General features: G+C 40.2%; 1 protein-coding gene and 1 non-coding gene across 7 annotated transcripts; one reads left to right on the forward strand and one right to left on the reverse strand.

Annotated features, from left to right (window-relative positions):
• The first annotated feature begins 2,345 nt into the window (after positions 1–2,345).
• LOC120452955 (mucin-5AC) lies at positions 2,346–19,161 on the forward strand. Of its 6 annotated transcripts, XM_039637440.1 has the most exons (9): positions 2,346–2,464; positions 2,826–3,433; positions 8,431–8,467; positions 12,921–13,009; positions 13,469–13,698; positions 13,807–14,260; positions 14,817–15,781; positions 16,658–17,419; positions 17,687–19,161. In XM_039637440.1, exons 2-9 carry the CDS (start codon positions 3,304–3,306, stop codon positions 18,410–18,412), a joined length of 3,393 nt encoding a protein of 1,130 aa, XP_039493374.1. In that variant the 5' UTR covers positions 2,346–2,464; positions 2,826–3,303; the 3' UTR covers positions 18,413–19,161. The 6 variants fall into 6 exon arrangements, with proteins under 6 accessions (XP_039493374.1, XP_039493376.1, XP_039493379.1 ...); XM_039637442.1 differs by lacking the exon at positions 2,346–2,464 and having other exon boundaries at positions 3,304–3,433; positions 8,384–8,467; XM_039637445.1 differs by lacking the exon at positions 2,346–2,464 and having other exon boundaries at positions 3,304–3,433; positions 8,384–8,467; positions 14,817–15,310.
• Positions 19,162–20,176: 1,015 nt separating this feature from the next.
• On the reverse strand, positions 20,177–20,249 carry Trnam-cau. Its single transcript has one exon. It is a non-coding gene; the product is annotated as a tRNA-Met (tRNA).
• Between the last annotated feature and the right edge of the window lie 441 nt (positions 20,250–20,690).

A 20,690-nucleotide genomic window follows, 5' to 3' on the forward strand; every position in this document is an offset into this window, starting at 1 on the left:
ATAAATCGAAAGTAGAAGTGCAGTCTCGAATAATTCCCATGAAAAGTAAGTTGGGTGTTATTTAGGTATACTATTCTACATACTATTCTACATATACATAATTACTATTAATTACTTTCTGCTAATTAATAATTCTGCTAACTAAAATATTGAATTAAATTCGAAATTACTTTTATATTGCCTACTATGCTAGCTAATTCTGCTAACTAAAATGTTTTATTAAATTCGGAATTACTTTTAATTTGTCTACTATACTAGCTAATTCTGCTAACTAAAATGTTTTAGTAATTCGGAATTACTTTTAAATTGTCTACTATGCTAGCTAATTCTGCTAACTGATTCGCAATTATTGTGGGCAGTTATAAAATCGAATGCAGAACGAACCCTAATTAAATAATACCCCTTTTGTGCAACCCTAAACATGTCTTATAGACAGTCCGCCTGTCGCCCCGCAATTTTCCCGGCACCTTGGGCTCTGAGAGCGAGCCAGTATGCATGTCTAGGCTGGATACGATACCACAACTAAATACTTAATTTTCCTCTTTGCCGTTGCCTTTGATTCTTTTAATTTTCCATAGCATAAGGAACGTTGGATGGGGCCACCAATACAAATGCATGCGTTGTCTGCCAGTACTTACGGCCTACGCACGCACACAAGCTCTCCGTGGATGGTGAAGGGGGGTGGGGGTTGGGGGGCGGAACATGGGAGGCGGGGTGTCTGGCCGCCTGGAAGACAGCTGTTCGGAGCTATGGGTTCGATGCGACTGCAGAATAAGTCGGTCTTTCAACGCCAGCGGACGTTGTTTGGTGCTTGTTTCCATACCGCAGACCAAATATTACTCATACGCCGCGTGGCGCGATCAGTGGTGAGGCGGAAGTGAAATTGTTTTGTGATTGAAATGTAAATAAGCAGGGCCTGCCAAAACAAATATCGTGTTTATCATTGAAAATATGCGAAAAGTGCAGACCGCTGCAGCGCGCTGATTGACGCAGGCATCGCCGAATGCAGCAGTGCACCCGTGACGTCTCTTTTAATAAATCAGTTTGGAGCATTTATTATTATTCGTCGAATACGCAAATTTCCCAATTTCACTGAAAATTCAATTTGAAACAAAACTCTCGAAGGAAACATTTAATGGGCTTTCGCTGCACGTTCCGTTTTCGTAAACATTTGGTTTTAGGTTACCGTACAAAGTATTTTAAAAGTAAATACAAAGAAGCAAGGAAAGAAGCAAGACATATTGAACTGTTGACAAGCTGTCATTATTTGCACACTGGTTACGATCGCATGGAATATCTTAACAAAATTCTTATTATTTGATCATCGATTTTCAGAAAAATTACAAGTTTTAGTATTGTATCATCCTCAAAAAGCTGTTGGCCGACCTCTTCGTTAAAACTAAAACTCTTTGTGTATTGACCGGTTCGATTGTTTAGTCAGATGTTTTAAATAAATTACACATGCTACTGGGTAAACAAACATTCGGCATTGAAACAACTCAAGCAATAAGACAGACATTAAAGACCATCGTGAATCGTTTAGAATTTCTCAAATCAACTGAGCGATAAAACAATTCCATTTTTTTCAGTCCACCCATCCCATTACAATGCAGTTGAATGTTTTCAAAATGCTTAAATTCTTGTTTGACACGTTTGGACATAATAATTCAAAAGCGAGACAGTTTCAGTGCCTAATGAATGATTTATTGAGTGGGCTCCGTTCCGAAATTCGAAAATATTTATTTGGCATAATAGGACTAGCGATCTGAACAGTGTGCCTCTTGGGGCCACGGCCAGTGCAACGTGTATTTTCACCGAATTTCACTCGATTTCCGTTTGCCCAATGCTAATGTAGAAATCGCAGAATTCCCCCGAAGGGCAGCCAGGTAATATTTATCTCCAGACCGCCGCCCCCAATGAGCTCACATTTAATACGTGGTGGTCGGCGGTAAACACGCACACGAATCGTATTTGCCGACATGTCTATGGGAAATAGGAAATTGGCCAGAAGCAGCCAACTATTTGAGTTTTTATCGTAACACTAGAACGCCCGGACTTGTATAAAATAAACAGGCAAAGGTACAATAAATTGAGGAAAACTTATTTGTGTGTGTGTGTGTGTGTGGCCGTGTGGCCGGGCAAGCAAAAGTACAAGAAAATACAAATATCGAACACAATGGAAACAATAATGTGCGAAACGATTGGAAATGCGCCACAGTCGCTGACGCTGTCTCCACCGCATTTTCCCTCTCTGTCTCTGTGTCTCTCTGCCTCTCTGTCTCTCCGTCTATATCTCTATATCTCTGGCCCAGTCCGGTCAGCGTCCGATTCTCAGTCAGAAGCAGCCGGCTAGCCGGAGGGCCAACAACAAGTCGCAGGCGCGATAAGGCAATCGATTGGAATTATCGAAATAATCGCTTCAACTTCGATATCCTCAGGGGGATCCTTTCCTAGTTGATGAAAAGTATGATATTTGAAAACTCAAGTCTAAGAAGTGATCGAAAATCAATCAACGCAAAATTGCGAACGTAAACGCTTAAGGTTTCAAAACCTAGTCGGTGAACCTTCGTCAACCAAATATTATTTAATTGTTGTGTTAAATAGTATGAGTTTAAGTGTATATCATAACGGAATACCACATTCTACTAAAATTTTTTGTGATTTATAAATAACGAAATCGGTTCCTTGTCACTAAACCTTATTCTATAATCAAATCAGTTTAATAACCATTACCATTTCTATACTGTGCTGATATCTAAGGATTCAATGTTAATCGAAATATCGAAACCAATACAAATTTGTTCTTTTATTTTGTGTTCCAGCAGTAATTCTTCGAAAATGCCTTCGGTCGGCATCCGAGCAGGTGACAAGTGTTAAAGTGCAATGTGCTAATTATGTCACACGGGGCGTATGCGTGCTGTTGAAAGCCAATAGCAAGTGAAAGCCAAAGTAAGAGGCGCAAACGGAAGAGGCGTAACGGAAAATAGAGAACGAATAGAGAAAGATGGTGGCGATGGAAACGGCCTAAACCACCATTCAATACTTGTTGAATTATAAGCCAAGTGCGAGTGTGTGAGTGCGATTGTGGAAACCAAAAAAACAAATGTCAACTGCCAATGCCCCTAGAGTGTAAAACGAAATATGTGAAAGATACAAACGAAAATGAAGTGTCAGCGTTCTGGGATGAAATTATCAATTGGGCAAGCTGCTGGTGAAATGTGATTTATCCACCTGCCGCTGGTTGAGGTGTTTTCCAAATGTGTTAGCCGTGTGTGCGTGTAGACAACAAAGGGAAATAATGTCATGCATTGGCTCGACGGAATTTCTTTGGATGACAATTTAATTAGCGGACGCGCCAGCGGCAGCAACGGCGACAACAGCGACGGCAATCAGCGGAAATCAACGCAGTCGAGCTCATCGCCCACCAAAGCAAGTAGGTTGCACCTATGTATGTATGTACTATATTCCGACCACAGTGCCACACACCACACACCACCACACACAACACACACCACAGCACCACAGTATGTACACCCCCCCAACACCCACGAGCTTTAATTTGCTGCCGCGAGCCACCCGAGCGTGTTTATTTGGCTTAGAGCGAGAGGCAAGCGCTAACTATCCATGTAATCCACATCCCGAAGGAGTGCCAGTTGAAAATTGGTTACCCCGAAGTTTCTGAACAGTAGTTGTGAGTGCCCAAATCAAAATATAGTGGATTGCACCAGGTGGATCATTCAAAACGTCCTTCTGGTGGAGGCCATAACAATCAAAAGCATTTATTAGTGAAATTAGAGTGTCTGCTTCTCTGCAGGGGAAGCAACATAAATTTATGTTCAAAAGTTAATAATCAGTCATTTTATTCATCTAATAAAACAATATGTCTGCTGAGAACATAAGCAAAGAGTATTGGATTTTCAAAGAAATTAATCAGTGTTGTTTTTATTGAAGCAGTTTTTATGGTTATTCATTATCACTTTTCACTTGACCACTGATAATTAGGTTCGCTTCCATAAGCTGAAATTTTCTTTATTTAATTGTACGAATAATGTAGTGAGCATAATTCGTTTGTGGAAATAGTAAATTCAACAATAATCTATTTTCACAGTCTCTTTTGTATTGTGCCAAGCAATTTATAGCAATATGACTGCAAGCTATTGCTAAAAAGTCCTGCAGGGAACAAAACGCTGCAAGAATCAAACGAACGTATTTATGGGTCAATCGAGAAGCGCACTATCTGTAAATAAATTCCAATTAGGCCGTAAAATATACTTGAAAACGATTTTACCCAATTACCCGATTTACTCAACCCCATCCATCAGCGTGATGCCAGCCCCAGACAAATACGTCTTTCGCAAAAATGAGGTTCAAGCAGAGAGGCGGGGAAAATGGATTGTATTCAATTTTAATTGGGCAGCAAATTATTCCAGCTGAAGCCCCCGACCGTGTGTTTATCCCGCGGATTGCTCATAATTCAGATTCAATTATTAAAAACATATTCATCATTTAGTCCGAGCAATTAGCAATGAATGAAAGGCAAATAGAAGAATCGTTTGTACATCATTCCGTTTCGACATTACGCCAATGTGGCTCATTGAACTTGTTTGTTGGTGTTTTTTTTTAAATTATATTCAATGAATCGATTCGGATGCTACGTTGCCGATGCCCAAGCAAACTTGTGTTGGCAATTAAAATGGTCTCGCTTCCGTTACCTTGATCGCTCATCGATCATCCGCCAGGAATCGCAGCAACGACTCGAGTTTTGCGCCCAGTGTTTACCCAGTTTTCCGAAAGCCTTCAATTAGCACAGCCGAATCATGTGAAATCAATTCGAATTGCTTGACGCATTGATTTTATTTTGGAAATAATTCGCAGCAACAAGAAATCGAAAAGTGTTGCTCGTTGTAAATCTCAGCAAAGCCGGCAAATTGCTCGCATATGGTAATTTGATTTGTAATTTATTGTTTACAAATTCCTGCTGTTTTCGTTTTATTTCGTATCGTAGCGTTTCCTTGCGACGTTCAACTTTACAACTTGTGGCATGATGGTAAAAATAGAACCGACTCTCTCACCTTTTTGGAACGACTGCGGCTGACCCAGTAAATCCACGAAGCAGCATCTTTGTCAGCACAAGAGTCTAAGAAATGCACATAAGTTGCCCCAGTTCGGACAGATTTATTGGAAGCAAATTGCAATGTTACCGCATTTCTTTTATGACAGATATCGAGTAACTTTTTTAGTAAAAAATTCTGTTACGTTTGTCTTTATTTCGCATTTAATGTTTTAAGCTGGTTGGATTTTCATACAGACATAGGTTTTACTCCCTTTGGCTTACAAACCATTTTGTAGTTTTACCCCAAAATATGTAATATATAAGTCTAAGGATTTTCCTGATATCATGAAGCATCTTGAATATTTGAAGCATTCAGTTCATTAAAAAATTTTTATTTATTGATTTCACGTAAGTCTCATAGGTCCGCGGAAGGACCAATAAAATTAAAACATAATGGCCTATAAAAATAAATCTCTGCAGCCCCTTTTCATTCGCACTCAGCGAGTTAGAAAATTCATATGTTGGCCATTATAAAGTTAAACTGCTGCGGTCACCCATCACAACTTGCAACCCAATGAGTGCAGGCATTCTGTGTGTTTATGAAATCGCTCCTAGTGGGTTGGTAGATCGTCCGTCTGTCCGTCCGTCCGTCCGTCTGTTTGTCTGGCAAAAAAGTGACCCACACACATCCGTACTTGTGTATCCACGGGAAGCACACTGCCCCATAATAGATCCATAAACTGCAACAGGCGGCGGCAGAAATAGACAGAAACTTGTTCATTTTGCTTATTTGTCAGTGCGTTTGCTTGTGCATTTTGTTTACTCGCCCCAGGCTCACGCACCATTTCTTTTCTCTCTCTGTATCTCGGCGTGTTCCCCCATTTTCCTTAAATTTTTCCATTCTTTTTGGAGTTGTCTAGCCCGCACAGTGCTGATCTATTTTATGTTGCCGCAGAAGATATTCGAATTAATTCCATGCTAGTTTATAGCTAAAATTTCCTTTTGCGGCCAATGTTGAAAGTAATTAGAAGTGTTTGAATGGTGACAAAATTCGTTTAGCGGACTTTAGCTCGATTTATATAATAATATATAACATAATAATATAATAATATAATATTTTATATTTTTATATATTTTATTGCAATGTTGGTTCTCATTTTAATTCTCTAATAAATTGTTTTTAAGAGAGATAACATATATAAAGTTCAACTAATTAGTTTCCCTGCAGTTCCTTGTTTCCACACAATCCAATATATATATTTTATATCAAATTTGAGAAAGCAATCCATTTAGTTGCCAGTGAATATACTTACGAGACCCACTGTCGGCCGACGGTTTAGCAGCTCACGCACATTCTGGCAGTTTATTGGCATGCCGTATGCTGGTCCGCTCGAATGCAGCGCCCCCTTTTCTCCCCCTGTTAGCCGACTACGCCCCTGCCGCACGCATACATAGGACAAACATACATACATAGGAACAACAAATAAACTGAGGCTACGCAAAATATTAAACACGAAAAGGCAGAATACACAAAATTCAATGGTGGAGCCAAGTGGTTGCAGTTCCCAGTCGCGTGCCTCGCCGGTCACATCGTATCTGAATCTGAATCTGATTCTGAATCTGATTCTAAATCTGAATCCGTTAGACAGAAGAAAGTATCTTGTATCTCTTTGTCACCTCCGCGAACGAATGTGTTCAAAAGTGCACCTATAAAAACACCTGGCTATCATCTTTAATTTGCTCATGTGGCCGAAATAAGTTTATTGGTTAATTGTGAATTGTTGGCGTTCAAACATTTCCCCTCAAAAAGCGTTCATAAGAGCACGCACAAATATTTATGAGTTCTTACTACGATACTGAGTAAGTGTATAAGCGAAGATCGATTCACTGTTTATACAAAATGTATATTTTTACACAAAAGTATAACATTTACGGAACGCTCAGATTTAATTATAACTTGGAAGTTTGTTTTCTTTCAATTGCCCTCTTCTGAATGGAATTAAACGTGCCTGCAATATCTTTCGGGAATCTTTCGTTTACCTTTCACCTTGATAAATTTACGAGCCCGGCCATAAATTAGTTAAAAAGATGTATATATTCCATTATATAGGGTTCTGTGTGCCTGTATGCATTGGACGGGACAATGGAAAGAAAGTCCTTTCAATGCTGTCATAGAGAAAAGAAAGCCGCCAAGAGGGTGGGCATATAGGAGACTTGAGCGGGGAGGGACCGTCAAGAAGCGAGGCTGAATTGTAACACATGTAAATATTAATGAAGGATGACAATGTGTACTTGACAACTTAATCGATAAATCAATTGCTATGCCAGATAGTGCTTCACCCCTTTTCAATAAAAATCTGTGCTGTGCTCCGCTACAGTTCTTGTCTGGCCCTTTGTGGCTGGCTGTTTCACAAGGAGGTTGGGGGCTTGGTGCGTGTGTAGCATACATCCTGGAGCTGCTACATTGCGTAACAGCCCAGACATCGTCGTCGCAAAGCCATAAAAAACGGAATGTCATTGAACATCTAGATATTCAAACGGGAATCAGTATTCCAAACGACAGCCCGCCGAATACAAGATTTTCAAGGCGACACGAAACGTATTCAAAGTGACTAAAGCAGTTACAAAAGTGGATTTTCACAAATCACACCCAGTAATTCTGTTTCTCCCAAGTAATAAGTAATTAAATGCTTACTTTTTATTTAACGAGTGTTTTATCAACATTATCAGGGCTTCAGCGAAAAATGTATTATAAATCTCCTAACTATTTTGCAGAACATAAGCATCTTTTGTGCTTGCTTTAAATAATTCGCCGATTATCGATATCCTTTGTATGCCCATTAAAAGAATTTGCCAGTGAAATGGAGTTCTAATGAAATACCTACGTATGTAGATATTTTTCTGCTTTGGATTGGTATGTGTGCTATATTGATAGGGGGATTAATTACAATTACGATTTACTGAACTGATGCATCACTTTTCTAATGTGTTTCTGCCATACCGGTCAAATTTTCAATGCGCTTACACACGGCTCTTGCCTAAATAAACACGCTCTCAGCTATTTGTAAACAAAGCCAGGCCAGCAAAATCAAACAGATCCAAAATAAAAAAAACGCAAAACCAAAAAAGTGAATACACACACCACACAACAACAACAAAATCGAATAAGCATGAAAATAATTTTCCATTTTCATTATTATGATTTTGTCTTTACCACTATTTTTCATTCTTTTACCTCCTCTGCCCCTCTTATTATTATTTTCGGTGCTGTTTTGGTTTTGTGTACTTCTTTTTGTTTTACTTTATGTGTACTTTGTTTTTTGTTTGTTGGTTTTTCTTTCACATGCGGGAAAACTAATGCACGACTATGCTCCGAGAACGAAGACGTCATGCACACTATAAGCTAAACAGCAGGTAAACTTTACTACATTTTCCTTTTCCTACTAGCCGTAAGCTCTAGAATTAAGTTTATGTCCGAAAATCCCAAGATCTTATAAAAGCGATCGGAATATAAGAGAAAAAGCTGTGAAAGAAGGCTTTCATGAATGGGTAGTATACATTGAAGCTTATATGATCAGTAAAAGCTTATTTAATAGGATATGGCTTTTAGTGCGGTATTTTATAGGAAATTATCCAAAAACGCCTCGTTTGCACAGAGAAAGCTGTATTTATTATCTACAATTAAATTTTAAACAGGTTGTCAAGCGTCCCGAATAAATTTGATAAACTTGAAGACGGCCTTAATTAAATTGTTAGTTTCCATCTAATGCATAGCCACCATTAAAGATCTTGATATCTTGGGGGTCATAAATTTTAGTCGCATTCCTTGAAAAGTTGATGTACTTTTTTAGCTTACGCAAACTATTGGTTGGGCAAACAAGTCGCTAAACTTAAAAGTCCAAGATTAAACTGTCGCCGTCAAATTTATGTCAAAATAAACAATAGGTACCGCGGCGGTAAATGACAGCGGCGATTAGCCTTTAAACAAATTGGCACGAGTTTCCATAAATGATATTTATGCCTCTGCTGCGCTAAGTTAACCTTTGCTAATTTTCTAATTGGCTGATAAATAAGCGGATTCACACATATTTTTCATACACCTCATAGCGAAATATTATTTATTGAAACTGGTGGCCAACATATGAACTTTACATAATGAATAAAAAGCAGAGAGGGACTCGCCGGTTGAGTGGGACTTATTTTTAAAATCTTGTGCGTAAAGCAACACATACATAATACTGTCAAAGATTTAATGGGATCCTCCGATGTATGGGTGCCAGAGAAGTAGTTTAATTTGGGCTGCCAATGTCGCGACATATTTCTATGGGGAGGGCAAGAGCATCCTGGTCGTTAAATTATTCCATACGTATCTCAATAAAATATCTGTTTATTTAATTGAAAATGTGGTTATTGTTAATTTACTCTATCATCTGCTGCTTACCAAAGAAATAAATTAATTTCTTCTACACTCGGTTGTTACATTGCCAACATTGCCAATCCACAAAACCCAAACGAAATTCAGCATGGAATGCGATTAAGGGCTTGATTAATTTCCATTTATATCCTATGTTGTTAATACCGATGCTTGTCCCCACAAAAAATGGCTCGAACGGAAATTTCATTCAACAAATAAATTTGCGAGTATATATAGTCAGCTTGCGTGCAAAAAAAAAATATTTGAAACAATATTGGCATAATTAGATGGATAATTAATTATGCAAGCAGTGCGTATTATTTTTATTTTTTAGTCTAGACTCAACTTATAAAAAGGCTTAAAGTATTTGTATTATTTTTATGGTTAGTTTATGCCAATCAATTACAATTTCAATATTTTATAAAACGGACATAAGAAATACTTCCCATAAGACAAGGTAACTAGAAATCCTTTTATATCAATATTATATAAATTTTTTTTTATTTTTAACTAGCTTTTACCAAAAGGTTTTAAATTAGTTTATCTATAAAATTAATTTAAAAATATGATTCCGAATTAAAATTCTTTAAGATGCTAAACTTTTTATTAGGTTAATTTTTCGATAAAAAAAAATGTTCAAATAAATAACACCAAGCGCATTATGAACTAGACATAGATGTTGAAGATCAGTGAGGCTAAATTTGATCATAGTGTCCTATTAAATATTGCTTAAGAGCATCTAAAGTTCGTTGTCCCTGGCATTTGGTGCCCCCCCAGCTTTCTGCGCTCTTTATTCAAGGGGCTTTTGTTAATCATATAAACGATTCTCGACACAGCATGCATACATTTCATTGAGAACGATGATTTGTTGTTCCTTCGATTTACTCGCCGAATTTGCTTTATGAAACTTTTTTGCTGTTCTCGCTTTTCGTTTTCATTTTTCATTTTTAATTTTTCTTTTAATTTGTATAAAAACTGATGCAGACAAAGCTTGTTGCTCTTGGCCGCAGCGTTCAATGCCAGTCGTTGGCGTTTGTTGTTCTAGTCGCCTTGTTTTTTGGCCAAAACTGATCTCGCTAACTGTCAGTTTTCGGTTTACAGTCGACTCGTGCGGTTTTGCTACGGTGAAATTGTCTTCCTTTCGGCCATTTCTCATATTGTCACGCGGCTGGTTGTTAACAGAACCTATAATTAATTACTCAAAAAATTAATGTGAAGGGAAACCTTCACACGAATAGTGTGCTTACCTAGTGTAGAGTGTTGTTCGATATATTTAATAAATGAAAGGCGCTAAGACGACGCGAACCCAATATGAAAGGAGCAAGAGCAAGAGCAACAAACGATCGGAAAAGTCGGCCAAGTAAGCGAAACGTTGCCCTCGCTTTTCAGTTCAAATTTCCCTTCCATTTATATTACCCTTTCTCGATGCCTCGCAAAATGCACTTTGAATTCAGGCACGGACATCTGGCCCTCGAATATTATTAAAAGTCATTAACATATTTCTAATATTCGTACTCTTTAGTGGTCGTAAAATAAACAATATTCGCTTATGGCCAGCCGGGCTAAAAATAATTCCAGTTTGTTTATCATCGGTTCGTGTACATTGTCCAACATGAATTTACACTACAAAGTTGTATACAAAGCTCCCTAAAAATGTTTACTCATGCAAATCTATCCACAATCTGTGTATTTTTCGTAGTGCCCGTGTATAGTGGCTCCTGTGTGTGTTGACTTCAATAAAACTGCCATAGTTTGCTGTGCTATCGATCATCAGTTTATCGATTTTATTGTTTGGCATATTTAGGGGCAAACGTGATGTTAAAAAGTGGTTTATATAGGGGATAGTTCTAAAAAATAGAATACAGAAACTAGGGCTGGGGAAACAGCAAAACAAAAAACGTTGAACCGAAATTCTTAAGAATTTTAAAAATTTGCAGTTTACCAGCTTACAAAATATGAAATGTTAAATATTAATCAACGATAGCGAAATCAAAAAAATTTCAAAAAGATTAAATACATTTTTATCTGGCTTTGGTAAACCATTGACTTCCCAGGAAGAAAATTAAAATGCGCGTACCGAAATTTATAAACACGATACAGATATTGCATTTAATAAGCAGAACAGTTATTTGTTCTAATAAATTTATTTAATTTTATATAAAAGGAATTTAAAATAAAACTTAACTAAAAAACCTATACCTATTTAGTACATATGAAAATTGAATAATAAATAGGAAATTAATGATAATAGGAATTAAAATCAACCTAATATATATATTAATGCAAATTAATGTACCTAAAAAATGTTGTTTTAAAATATGTCACCACTTATGTACATACATATGTACAATGCACATACATTTGGGCTGACAGAAGGATATATAATTAGCGCCTAAAAGCCGGCCACACATTTGTGTACCATTTGAGGATCTTCGAAAGAGCACTGAATACTGTTCAGTGTTCGAAAAAGTATTTAAAATTAAAACAAATTTTCAATGAGGCAGAATATATAACACCTGTCTGAGTTAAAAATGGCGGCTAAATATTTGAAGTCAAAAATTCTGACGCCTTATAAATACGCGGTGATGTTTTCAGATCTACGCATTCCACAATTCATTTGGGAGACAGTCGCCCAGACAAGATATGTACGTATAAATATATGTGCATATATTTTTTTTAAGCAAGATGGCTCTGAGAGCTGAGGTCTCTGAAGCGATCGGCAGTTTGTCAAAAGTTCTCAGCGCAGACAGCAGTGTCATATCACTTAGTATAAAAAGCGTAAGTTATGGAAAATCTGCACAGAATCCCATTTTTATGGATCATTTGGGATTTGAATAGATCTTTTAAATGCCTAATTTGATTTGCAGAGTGTAGGAAGTGCGTTAAATAGTTGAGCAAAACTTTGGAATACTCTTTTTAAAAGTTCCGGTGCTTATCTATTTGCTTAAAAAATTCTGGTAAAAACTTTACTTAGGTTTTAACGTATGCTAACAGCCGTTGATTGGATATAATAATTTATTTATGTTTCGTACTTGTAATTTATCGCTCTGCTGTGCTTATTTTCCTCTTCCTTGGTGTTTTTCCTCTAGCGGCACCAAATCGGTGATATATTTATATTTCTTTTTTCCACAACGCCGCTTTTTTATTATTATTTATTTATACGTGGCGAGTGTTGAAAGGCCGCGGCCATATAGTCGTGGAGAACGTCTAACAATTGGTACCAATACTGGACCTATCTGGCTCAGTTGACTTACAGCATTCGTTGAAGAACGACCCATATTTTAGGGGATTTCGATATTTTTGTTAAGCCAAGTTGGGAAAGAGTTTGGAATGTTGATTGGCTGCCGTTCGCCATGGCAACCGCTAAGCACTCGAAGGCAATGATTAGTTATTTAGTTAAACAACGCAAAGGCATCTTAAGCATATTAACTAAATTCATTTGGATCCTTTCAGATTGGACAGAAAGTCTTCGCGGGGCATGATATACGAAAATGAGGAGCTCAGGCTGCGCACCATTAACATTAATGCAGAAGTGGAACGAGGTACGGCAAATATGTTAATAGCTGATCAAAAGCTGGTCAGAAATGCGCCAAACAATATGATATACCGCACACCACACAGGAAATGAAATAATCGTAAAATAAATGGCCCAAAAACAACCTGATAACAGCCAATTAAAAAGACATTAGATGTTGGCTAGGAAACCAAAATAAACCAACATAATATAGCTAAAGAAATAATTCTACACGCACCTACTCGTACATACATAAATATCTGCCCACCTCTTCGTGTATATCTGTCGGAATATTCATTAAAAATGTTTTCATTGCCAAAACAGAAGATAAGCGAATGTAAACAATGCGATTTGAGGTGTCTAATGGTCTGACAGCTCTGCGTGATGTCCACGTGCTGTTCCTTAGACTCCGGCAAATCCTATTAAGTGTTGTCTGCCCCCTCTGCGTTCCTTAATAAGTAAAACTAATAAGTCCTCCATTTTCCAGGGCAATCGGACATCAAGCGCTTGCGGCGGGAGAATGAGCAACTGCGTCGGGAAATCTGGACATTGCGGGACGAGTGCGACAGGCTAAACAAACGCTTTAAAGCGAAGCTCAACGAGCACGAGTTTGGTGGATGCAGGGGCAGCGGGGGGAGTGGCGGCACATGCCACGCCTACCGCTGCAGCGGCGGAGGCGGTGGGCGAGGGAGCGGAGGTTGTGATGTAAACAGTGATGTAAGTGCTTTCAGCATAGTTTTTCTGCTAGAATTGGTTTCAAATTCTTTGACAACTGTCTTTGAATATTCGTAGTCCTTTTTCTAAACTGTTTCCTTTTCTTCGAAGGACTCTGACTCATGTGATACGTGTCGCGGGGCAGACGACGGCCACTGCAGCGACGAGTGCTGCAAAGAGGGTGGATCCTGTGCCCCGCCAAAGCCTCCACTTCCGCCGGATGTGCCCAGCCAGCACCCAACCCAATCTAAAAACGAGGAATGCAACAGCAGCATCCAGAGCAAGGAGCCGCAGCCCGTGCACTTCGATCACCTCTCGGTGGTCTCCGAGGAGACCCTGAGTAACCCGGAGCTTATGCTCGCCCAGCAGCAGGAGCACCTCACCATATTCCCCCCACCAGACGCCCACGGATCGCAAAGCACGCTGCCCAGCATGATGGGACCGCTCACCCCGCTGACGCCCATCGAACTGGTGGCCAATCAGCTGAACGACCTGCAGGCGATGGTGCCACCATTGTCCTACTTCGAGAACATCCTGTCGCAGCACATGGGCGCACGAAATGCGGGTGAGTTCTCCCCATAATATTTCGAACAATCTCCTTTTAAAGTTTGCTACAAACCAAGGGTTTAGGTATCTTATTGGTAATAGTTTGGTTGACAACATTAAGGTTGAAAAATCAATGAAGATGGGTATTAAAGATAAAGTACTTACTAAAGAAAAAGTGTATTAAGATCAAACATAAATACAGAAGGTTTGCCTAGTTAATATAAATATAATATAATATTAAAGATAAAGTACTAAACAAAACATTAAGATTAAAAAATCAATTAAGATGGAGTACCAAAGAAAAAGTGTATTAAGATGAAACATAAATACAGAAGGTGGCCTAGTTAATATAAATATAATATAATATTAAATATAAAGTACTAAAACAAACATTGATTAAAAAAATTAATTTAGATGGAGTACCAAAGAAGAAGTGTATTAAGATCAATCATAAATACAGAAGATGGCCTAATTAATTTTATTTACATAGGCAACCAATAATAGGAATTTGTAGTTTATTCTAGGCGTTTGACCTTTAACGACTGAACCCTTCCGACTAACGAAAATATTTGCAGCACAAACGCCCTCTCCGGAGTTGGGAACCAGTTCGAGCACCACCACCGGCAAGACGATGCGGCACACGAACGGCTGGGACTACAACCTGCAGTCGCCCTTCACGCAGCGCAAGTACAACGAGCAGTCGTCGCCGTCCCGCTCGCCACCACCGCCTGTGAGCACGATGACCACATTTGTGCCCACGTCCACCCTGCAGACGATGCCCAAGATCGCCCTGAATGCCCCGTCACAAACACATCTGCCGGATGGTGGCGACATTGAAACCGTGGCCATCACCACGAATGCCGCGCAGCATGCGCTCAACAGTCCGAAGCACTTCTTTGCGCCGATCAAGCCGCGTTTGAAGCTCAACACTAAGCTAGCCAATCAGGGACAGGATCTGGAGCAGGACGATCTTCCGCCGGGCTCACCGCCGCCGCCCTTGCGAGATCCACCGGATATCTTTGTGAATAACGCTCTGGCCTCGCCCTATCAACGCCAAGTGTCCCCACAAGTAAGTCCTCGTCACCGACGGTCCACACACACGCATTGCCACGCCCACGCCCACGCCCACAGCCACGCCCACAGCCACCAGCGCAGCCGTCAACGCCCACAGCCCAGCCACTGCTCCCTGCATCGGGCGGTGGTGGACGTGGCCGCTGCCGTCGGCTTGGGTGAAGTGGGTCCGTATCCGGGTTCTAGTGTTCTCGACATATACACCGCTGCACTGGCGGCTGCCGCTTCCGCCAGGTGCTCGCCGCTTCCGGCGGCCAGATCCGCTGAACCCATCTACGCCCAAGCACAAAAGCCCGGCCAGATTACGTGCATCCCTGCCACGTCTGTCACACAGCCGGTGATGACCATCACCACCCAATCCACCAAGACAACCACCACTAGGTGGCCTTCGCCCCAAAGATTGGCCATGCAAGCAAAGGCCGTTGGCGAGGCCAAGAGGGTGGCCAAGTCCGCGGAGAACGTCAGTCAGGTGAGGGATCTTCTGGCCATCAGACGATCATCCTCGTATCATAGCCATCTCCGGACCCGCTCATCACTCTCTGGCTTAGAATCTGTGTTTAGTTTAGATTTTTTTTAGTTTCGGGTGAATTATGAGCTTAATCCCCGGATTGTTAGAAACATTTCGTTGTCGAGTTTCATTTACCAATATTCCAGTCTTGCTTATCGCTCCTCCACTTTAAATACATTCTTAAGTTTATATTAAAATATTATTCGAACATCGCCATTCTTTGATGAATTTACAATTTGTTGGCTTATTCAATTTTGTTATTGAGTGTTATATGTATGTATATATTATTTATCAACATTTATCATAAACATATAATTACCCACTGAATGTTTTTAACTGATTTTTAGATCCACAATAAAAACAATCAACAATACATTTAATTCAAAAAATAATATTAAACACAACAGAGGTACAGAAATATTAAAAGGGCGGAAAATATATTGGTTTAGTGTAGCAATCATTCTTTTTTTTTATCCTTCTTAAACACCTTCAAACCTGGTAAAAAATGTGTGTTAAATTTTGGTGTTATTTTGTTATTTCTGCAAAATATATTTGTAAGCTGAATCTGGCTTAGAGTAAGCCCATTAGCATTAATTCGAACGCCGTTTGTGTTTTTAATTGCATTTTACATAAACATTGGCTTTAGAATTTAGGATAAGAACCAATTTGTTTAGTTTCCCTGGATGTGGTACATGGGAAATAATAGTTGTTGTTAAGCTTCGAAATTGTGAAATCATAACTTCTTCCTTGCCTTTACATATTGAAGTAAAAAAAAGAATTTTATTATTTTGCCAAAATGCAGAAACTCATTATTAATTATTATTAAATTATCCGCAGACGGATTCGGTCAACTTGGAGTCAATTCTGAACGACATCGAGACGATTTCGGAGGACATACTGGCCATTCAGCTGGAGAAGAGCAAGTCAAGGGACAACCTAAGCCACAATAATAGCAAGGACGATGAGAGGGCGAAGAAGCCCTATCGCTCTGAAATGAATCTGTATCTGCAGTATGAGGGTGCCAATCCGACCATTTCACCCGTCACCACGGACACCCAAAGAACGGGAATGGGAACAATTACATCGGCGGTGACTACGTCCAGCGAATCGGGAAACAGTGGGAGCAGTAAATTAGTGCGACGCACTCGCTCCTTGGAGAGGGAGCACACCGACAGCCCTGCACCGCACATTCCGGACCCCATGGCGCCGTTTCCCGACAAGTGCACCTATCTGGGATTCGAGCAGCTGAACCACCAGGCGGCAGGTGTGGCCGTGGTGCCTCCTCAATCGCCGAATGGCCAGAGGCCGCCCATCGCAGCCAAGCCGAGTGTACCGCTGAAACCACCGCCCCCGCTACCACCCGCTCGCAGGCCAACCATGCCCACGGAACCACCGCCCCCGCCACCAACCACTTCCGCTTCCGGCGTAATCGGTCTGCCGCCGAACAAGAGTCACCTGTACAAGACACTCGCCTCGGCGGCTGCCAAAAGAGCCATCTTCCGCTCATCGCCATCGCAGCTAACCAGATCCCTGGACGTGGATCCCACTGCATCGGATGGGGAGACGGGCGTGGCAGGTGACCTGGCCGTTGCTGGCAATGTGAGTAAAATGTGATTAATAATAACGCTAAACTTACGAAATAATTATATTCGAATAAATTCGTTCCTTGCGGAGCAATAAAATTGTTAACTTAATTATCAGAAATACCAAGCGTTTACCTTATTACGAGCATTCTGTGTATTCGTCATACATAAAATCTTTCTATCAGAATAAGAATATAGAATATTGGCCATTTCACAAAATGATATATGTATATTTTTCAACCCCTACATTATTTATTGAAGTAAACTCTCGATATCCTTTTAGATGGACGAGTTAGCGCGGCGGAAAGCCCGACGCGTGTCCATCGTTTGTGGATCCGGACAGGGAGGCCAACAGGACGAGGTGGCCATGCCAGTGACTACCGTGCCCATGGCTACTGCCAGTTGTGTGGACCTGAGCACAGTGCTCACTCACCCAACCATCAAAGCTTTCAAGATGAGCCACAGCACCCCCAACTCGCCGCATTCCTCGCGTCGTCGCACCAACAGCAACTCGATGACAGCTCCACCGGGAACACCGGTGGGCGGTGGACACCCCGAACTAGGGGCCACTGCATCGGCACCGCCCAGCACCACCCACCATCACCACCATCGCAAGGAGGGCAGTGATCCGGTTCCCATGACGGCCACTGTTAGTCGCACCAAGTGCTCCAGGCGCCACTCCGAGGGCACCGTTCACACCGTCCACCGGAACAGTGCGGCCAGCGGAGGAGGCGGAGGAGGTGGTCACCACCATCACAGCCACAGCCATCACCACCCGCACAGCGGAATGGTGATAAGCAGCAATCCGCACCACAGCCACCATTCCCACCAGGACAGCAACCACGAGACGGTCACCTCGCTGTCCGATCGCAACTCCAACAGCTTCGCCTCCTCCCGCGAGTCCTCCACAAGCTTCAGCATGCGATCCAATCGCCGGAAGATCTCGGTCAGTTCCCACACGGGCGGCAAGATTCCGTGGTGCGGTTGCTGGGGCAATGGATGCCTCTAGATTGGGGGGAGGTATCATCAGCTGCCGTCCAGGAACAAAACTCAGTATAGTTCACTTAGCTTTCGGAAGCAATCAGAATGGAATTATAAAATAAAAGGTTTTGGATTAATAGTTTAGTTTACAATAAATGAACTAAAATCAAAATAAATGCATGCCACACTCGACAAATAATTAAAATGCCAACAGCATTTAAATATTGGTTTGAAAATCGTTTTCCAATTATTTACAAATTATTTGCTGACAAGTATTGGATTTTTAGAATCATAACTCAGTGACATTGAAAGTAAATATTATAGTTTGAATTTTATTATTTGGGACTGAGTAAAAGAAAATTATGAATTTCTAACTGTTTGTCTCGACTAACTTTATTCGATTTAATTACGGCATTGTTATAAATAGTCTTCAAAATATGTTCAACTGCAGCTAAGTGAATTATACTGTATTCCACAAATGAGTGTACATTTCTAAATCTTCATATATCCACATTGCGAGTTTGTATATGGCTAAGTAGGGTTAGATTGCTTAACAAAAGCGGAGCAGCATTTTGTTTTTAGTAACTAAGTACAAAACCCATTTTAAAAAGTAATTCATTTAAACAAAGCAAATCAAAATCAACCCCGATTTTGTTGTACATATTTTGTTAAAAACAATTAAGTTGTAGCATTTAAATGTTGGTCTCGAAAAGAAGTAAATGTAAATTCTACAAACAAAGTTATGTTGTAATTGTTGCTGAATTCGGAGAGAATGCAAGTCAGAAATATAAAATAGAAAAATTATTTATGGTATTTATGGTATTATTGTGGTCTGAATGCATAAGAATGGCTAAAAGAATATCTAGTTTGCCAGCATACTTGGTAATGTTTCTGCCACTTACCGTTTAATTATGCCAACTTACGCTTAAATTATTGCAGTATAACTGACTTTTTATCGGCTCTATTCCTACATTGGAGTTCCCGCATCAGAACTTTCTTAGCAAAATTTAATTTTACGCTTGTTACCCACTCTAAAGTTTCACTCGCCGCGCGAATCCGGTGACTTTAAAGCCGGAGAGGAACGAGGATGCAAGGACACAACTGGTGGCGGGCAGGAAGCGTTGGCTGCAACTGCAACTGAAATTGCGCAACAAGCGATATATACAAAATGCAAATTAGCCGCAAATTAAGGTGTAAAAATGCATGACACACAAAATACCTCTAGGATATATGCAGGAAACAAATTAAATTTTCTCCAAGAACCGGTGCAAATTGCGGTCGCAGTGCCAGCCGTGAAGGTAATGGGAGTGTGGCAAAAAAAATGAAATAAAAAACTCGAGTCAGAGGCCACCGCAGTGCGCCAGAAAATACATATTATCCAGCCGTGGGCGAGATATGGTATATTGTATTCCTCATACGTCCCATGTCCGAAGGACACTGGACTTCATCACTGGCCAGCTGCCAGTCAATTGTGCGGCACTTGAATTCATTTTAGAAACAACAGAGTTTATGGCTTCTTCGCTTAATTGATTGGCTGCCAAGTTTTGCCAGATTGCCGCGATTTCTATTTTATTGCATTGTGTTTGACTTGGCCATTAACTGCTGCCAGATGCAGCCCAATCCCAATCGTCATCTCCGAAATACATGAGAAATCAATTTGTAATCATGATAAACTTATCAATAATTGACTATGGACAACCATTTGCCAAAAATAAGTACTTGTACTTGAACTTCAAACCAACCCTACAAAAACGCAATATGTTAATATGATAAAAAAAGAAAAAAATTTACTTGCCCCGGGTGAGGCTCGAACTCACGACCTTAAGATTATGAGACTTACGCGCTGCCAACTGCGCCACCGAGGCCTTGGAACAACTCACATCAATGGATACATATGACAAACTGATCTAATTTTGGTGTTTCAAATTAGAATAATAATAATACCATAAACTGGGGTATTATTACTCGTAGATTCAAAGGAAACACTGGATTTTTAGAAAAGTATGTAACAGGTCGAAGGAAGCGTTTCCGACCCTATGAGGTATATATATTTTTGATCAGGATCACTAGCCGATTCGATCTGCCCATGTCCTTCTGTCTGTTCCTTAGTCTATAAAAGCTAATCCCTTTTTTTTAACCTTTTTTTTTTAGAGTATAGGGTATATCACCGGGCTGTAAGAGTAGCCTAGATTCCAGCTTCCGACTGACTGAGACTGACAGGTATTTCAGCATTGCTCATGATTTATACGTCCGACTTGCGAAAGTATACTTATTTTACGGCTCTTGTTTAGTTTCTGCTTTGATGT

The sequence above is a fragment of the Drosophila santomea genome, chromosome 3R (assembly GCF_016746245.2).
Source record: "Drosophila santomea strain STO CAGO 1482 chromosome 3R, Prin_Dsan_1.1, whole genome shotgun sequence".
Taxonomy (NCBI): Eukaryota; Metazoa; Arthropoda; class Insecta; order Diptera; family Drosophilidae; genus Drosophila; species Drosophila santomea.

What these genes read in the sequence shown, in the direction of transcription:
- LOC120452955 (XM_039637440.1), top strand. Translation starts at nt 3,304, where the DNA reads ATGCATTGGCTCGACGGAATTTCTTTGGATGACAATTTAATTAGCGGA. An exon ending in CTCATCGCCCACCAAAGCAA is followed by an intron (nt 3,434 to 8,430) that starts GTAGGTTGCACC and finishes CTATGCTCCGAG; the next exon opens with AACGAAGACGTCATGCACAC. An exon ending in CACTATAAGCTAAACAGCAG is followed by an intron (nt 8,468 to 12,920) that starts GTAAACTTTACT and finishes GGATCCTTTCAG; the next exon opens with ATTGGACAGAAAGTCTTCGC.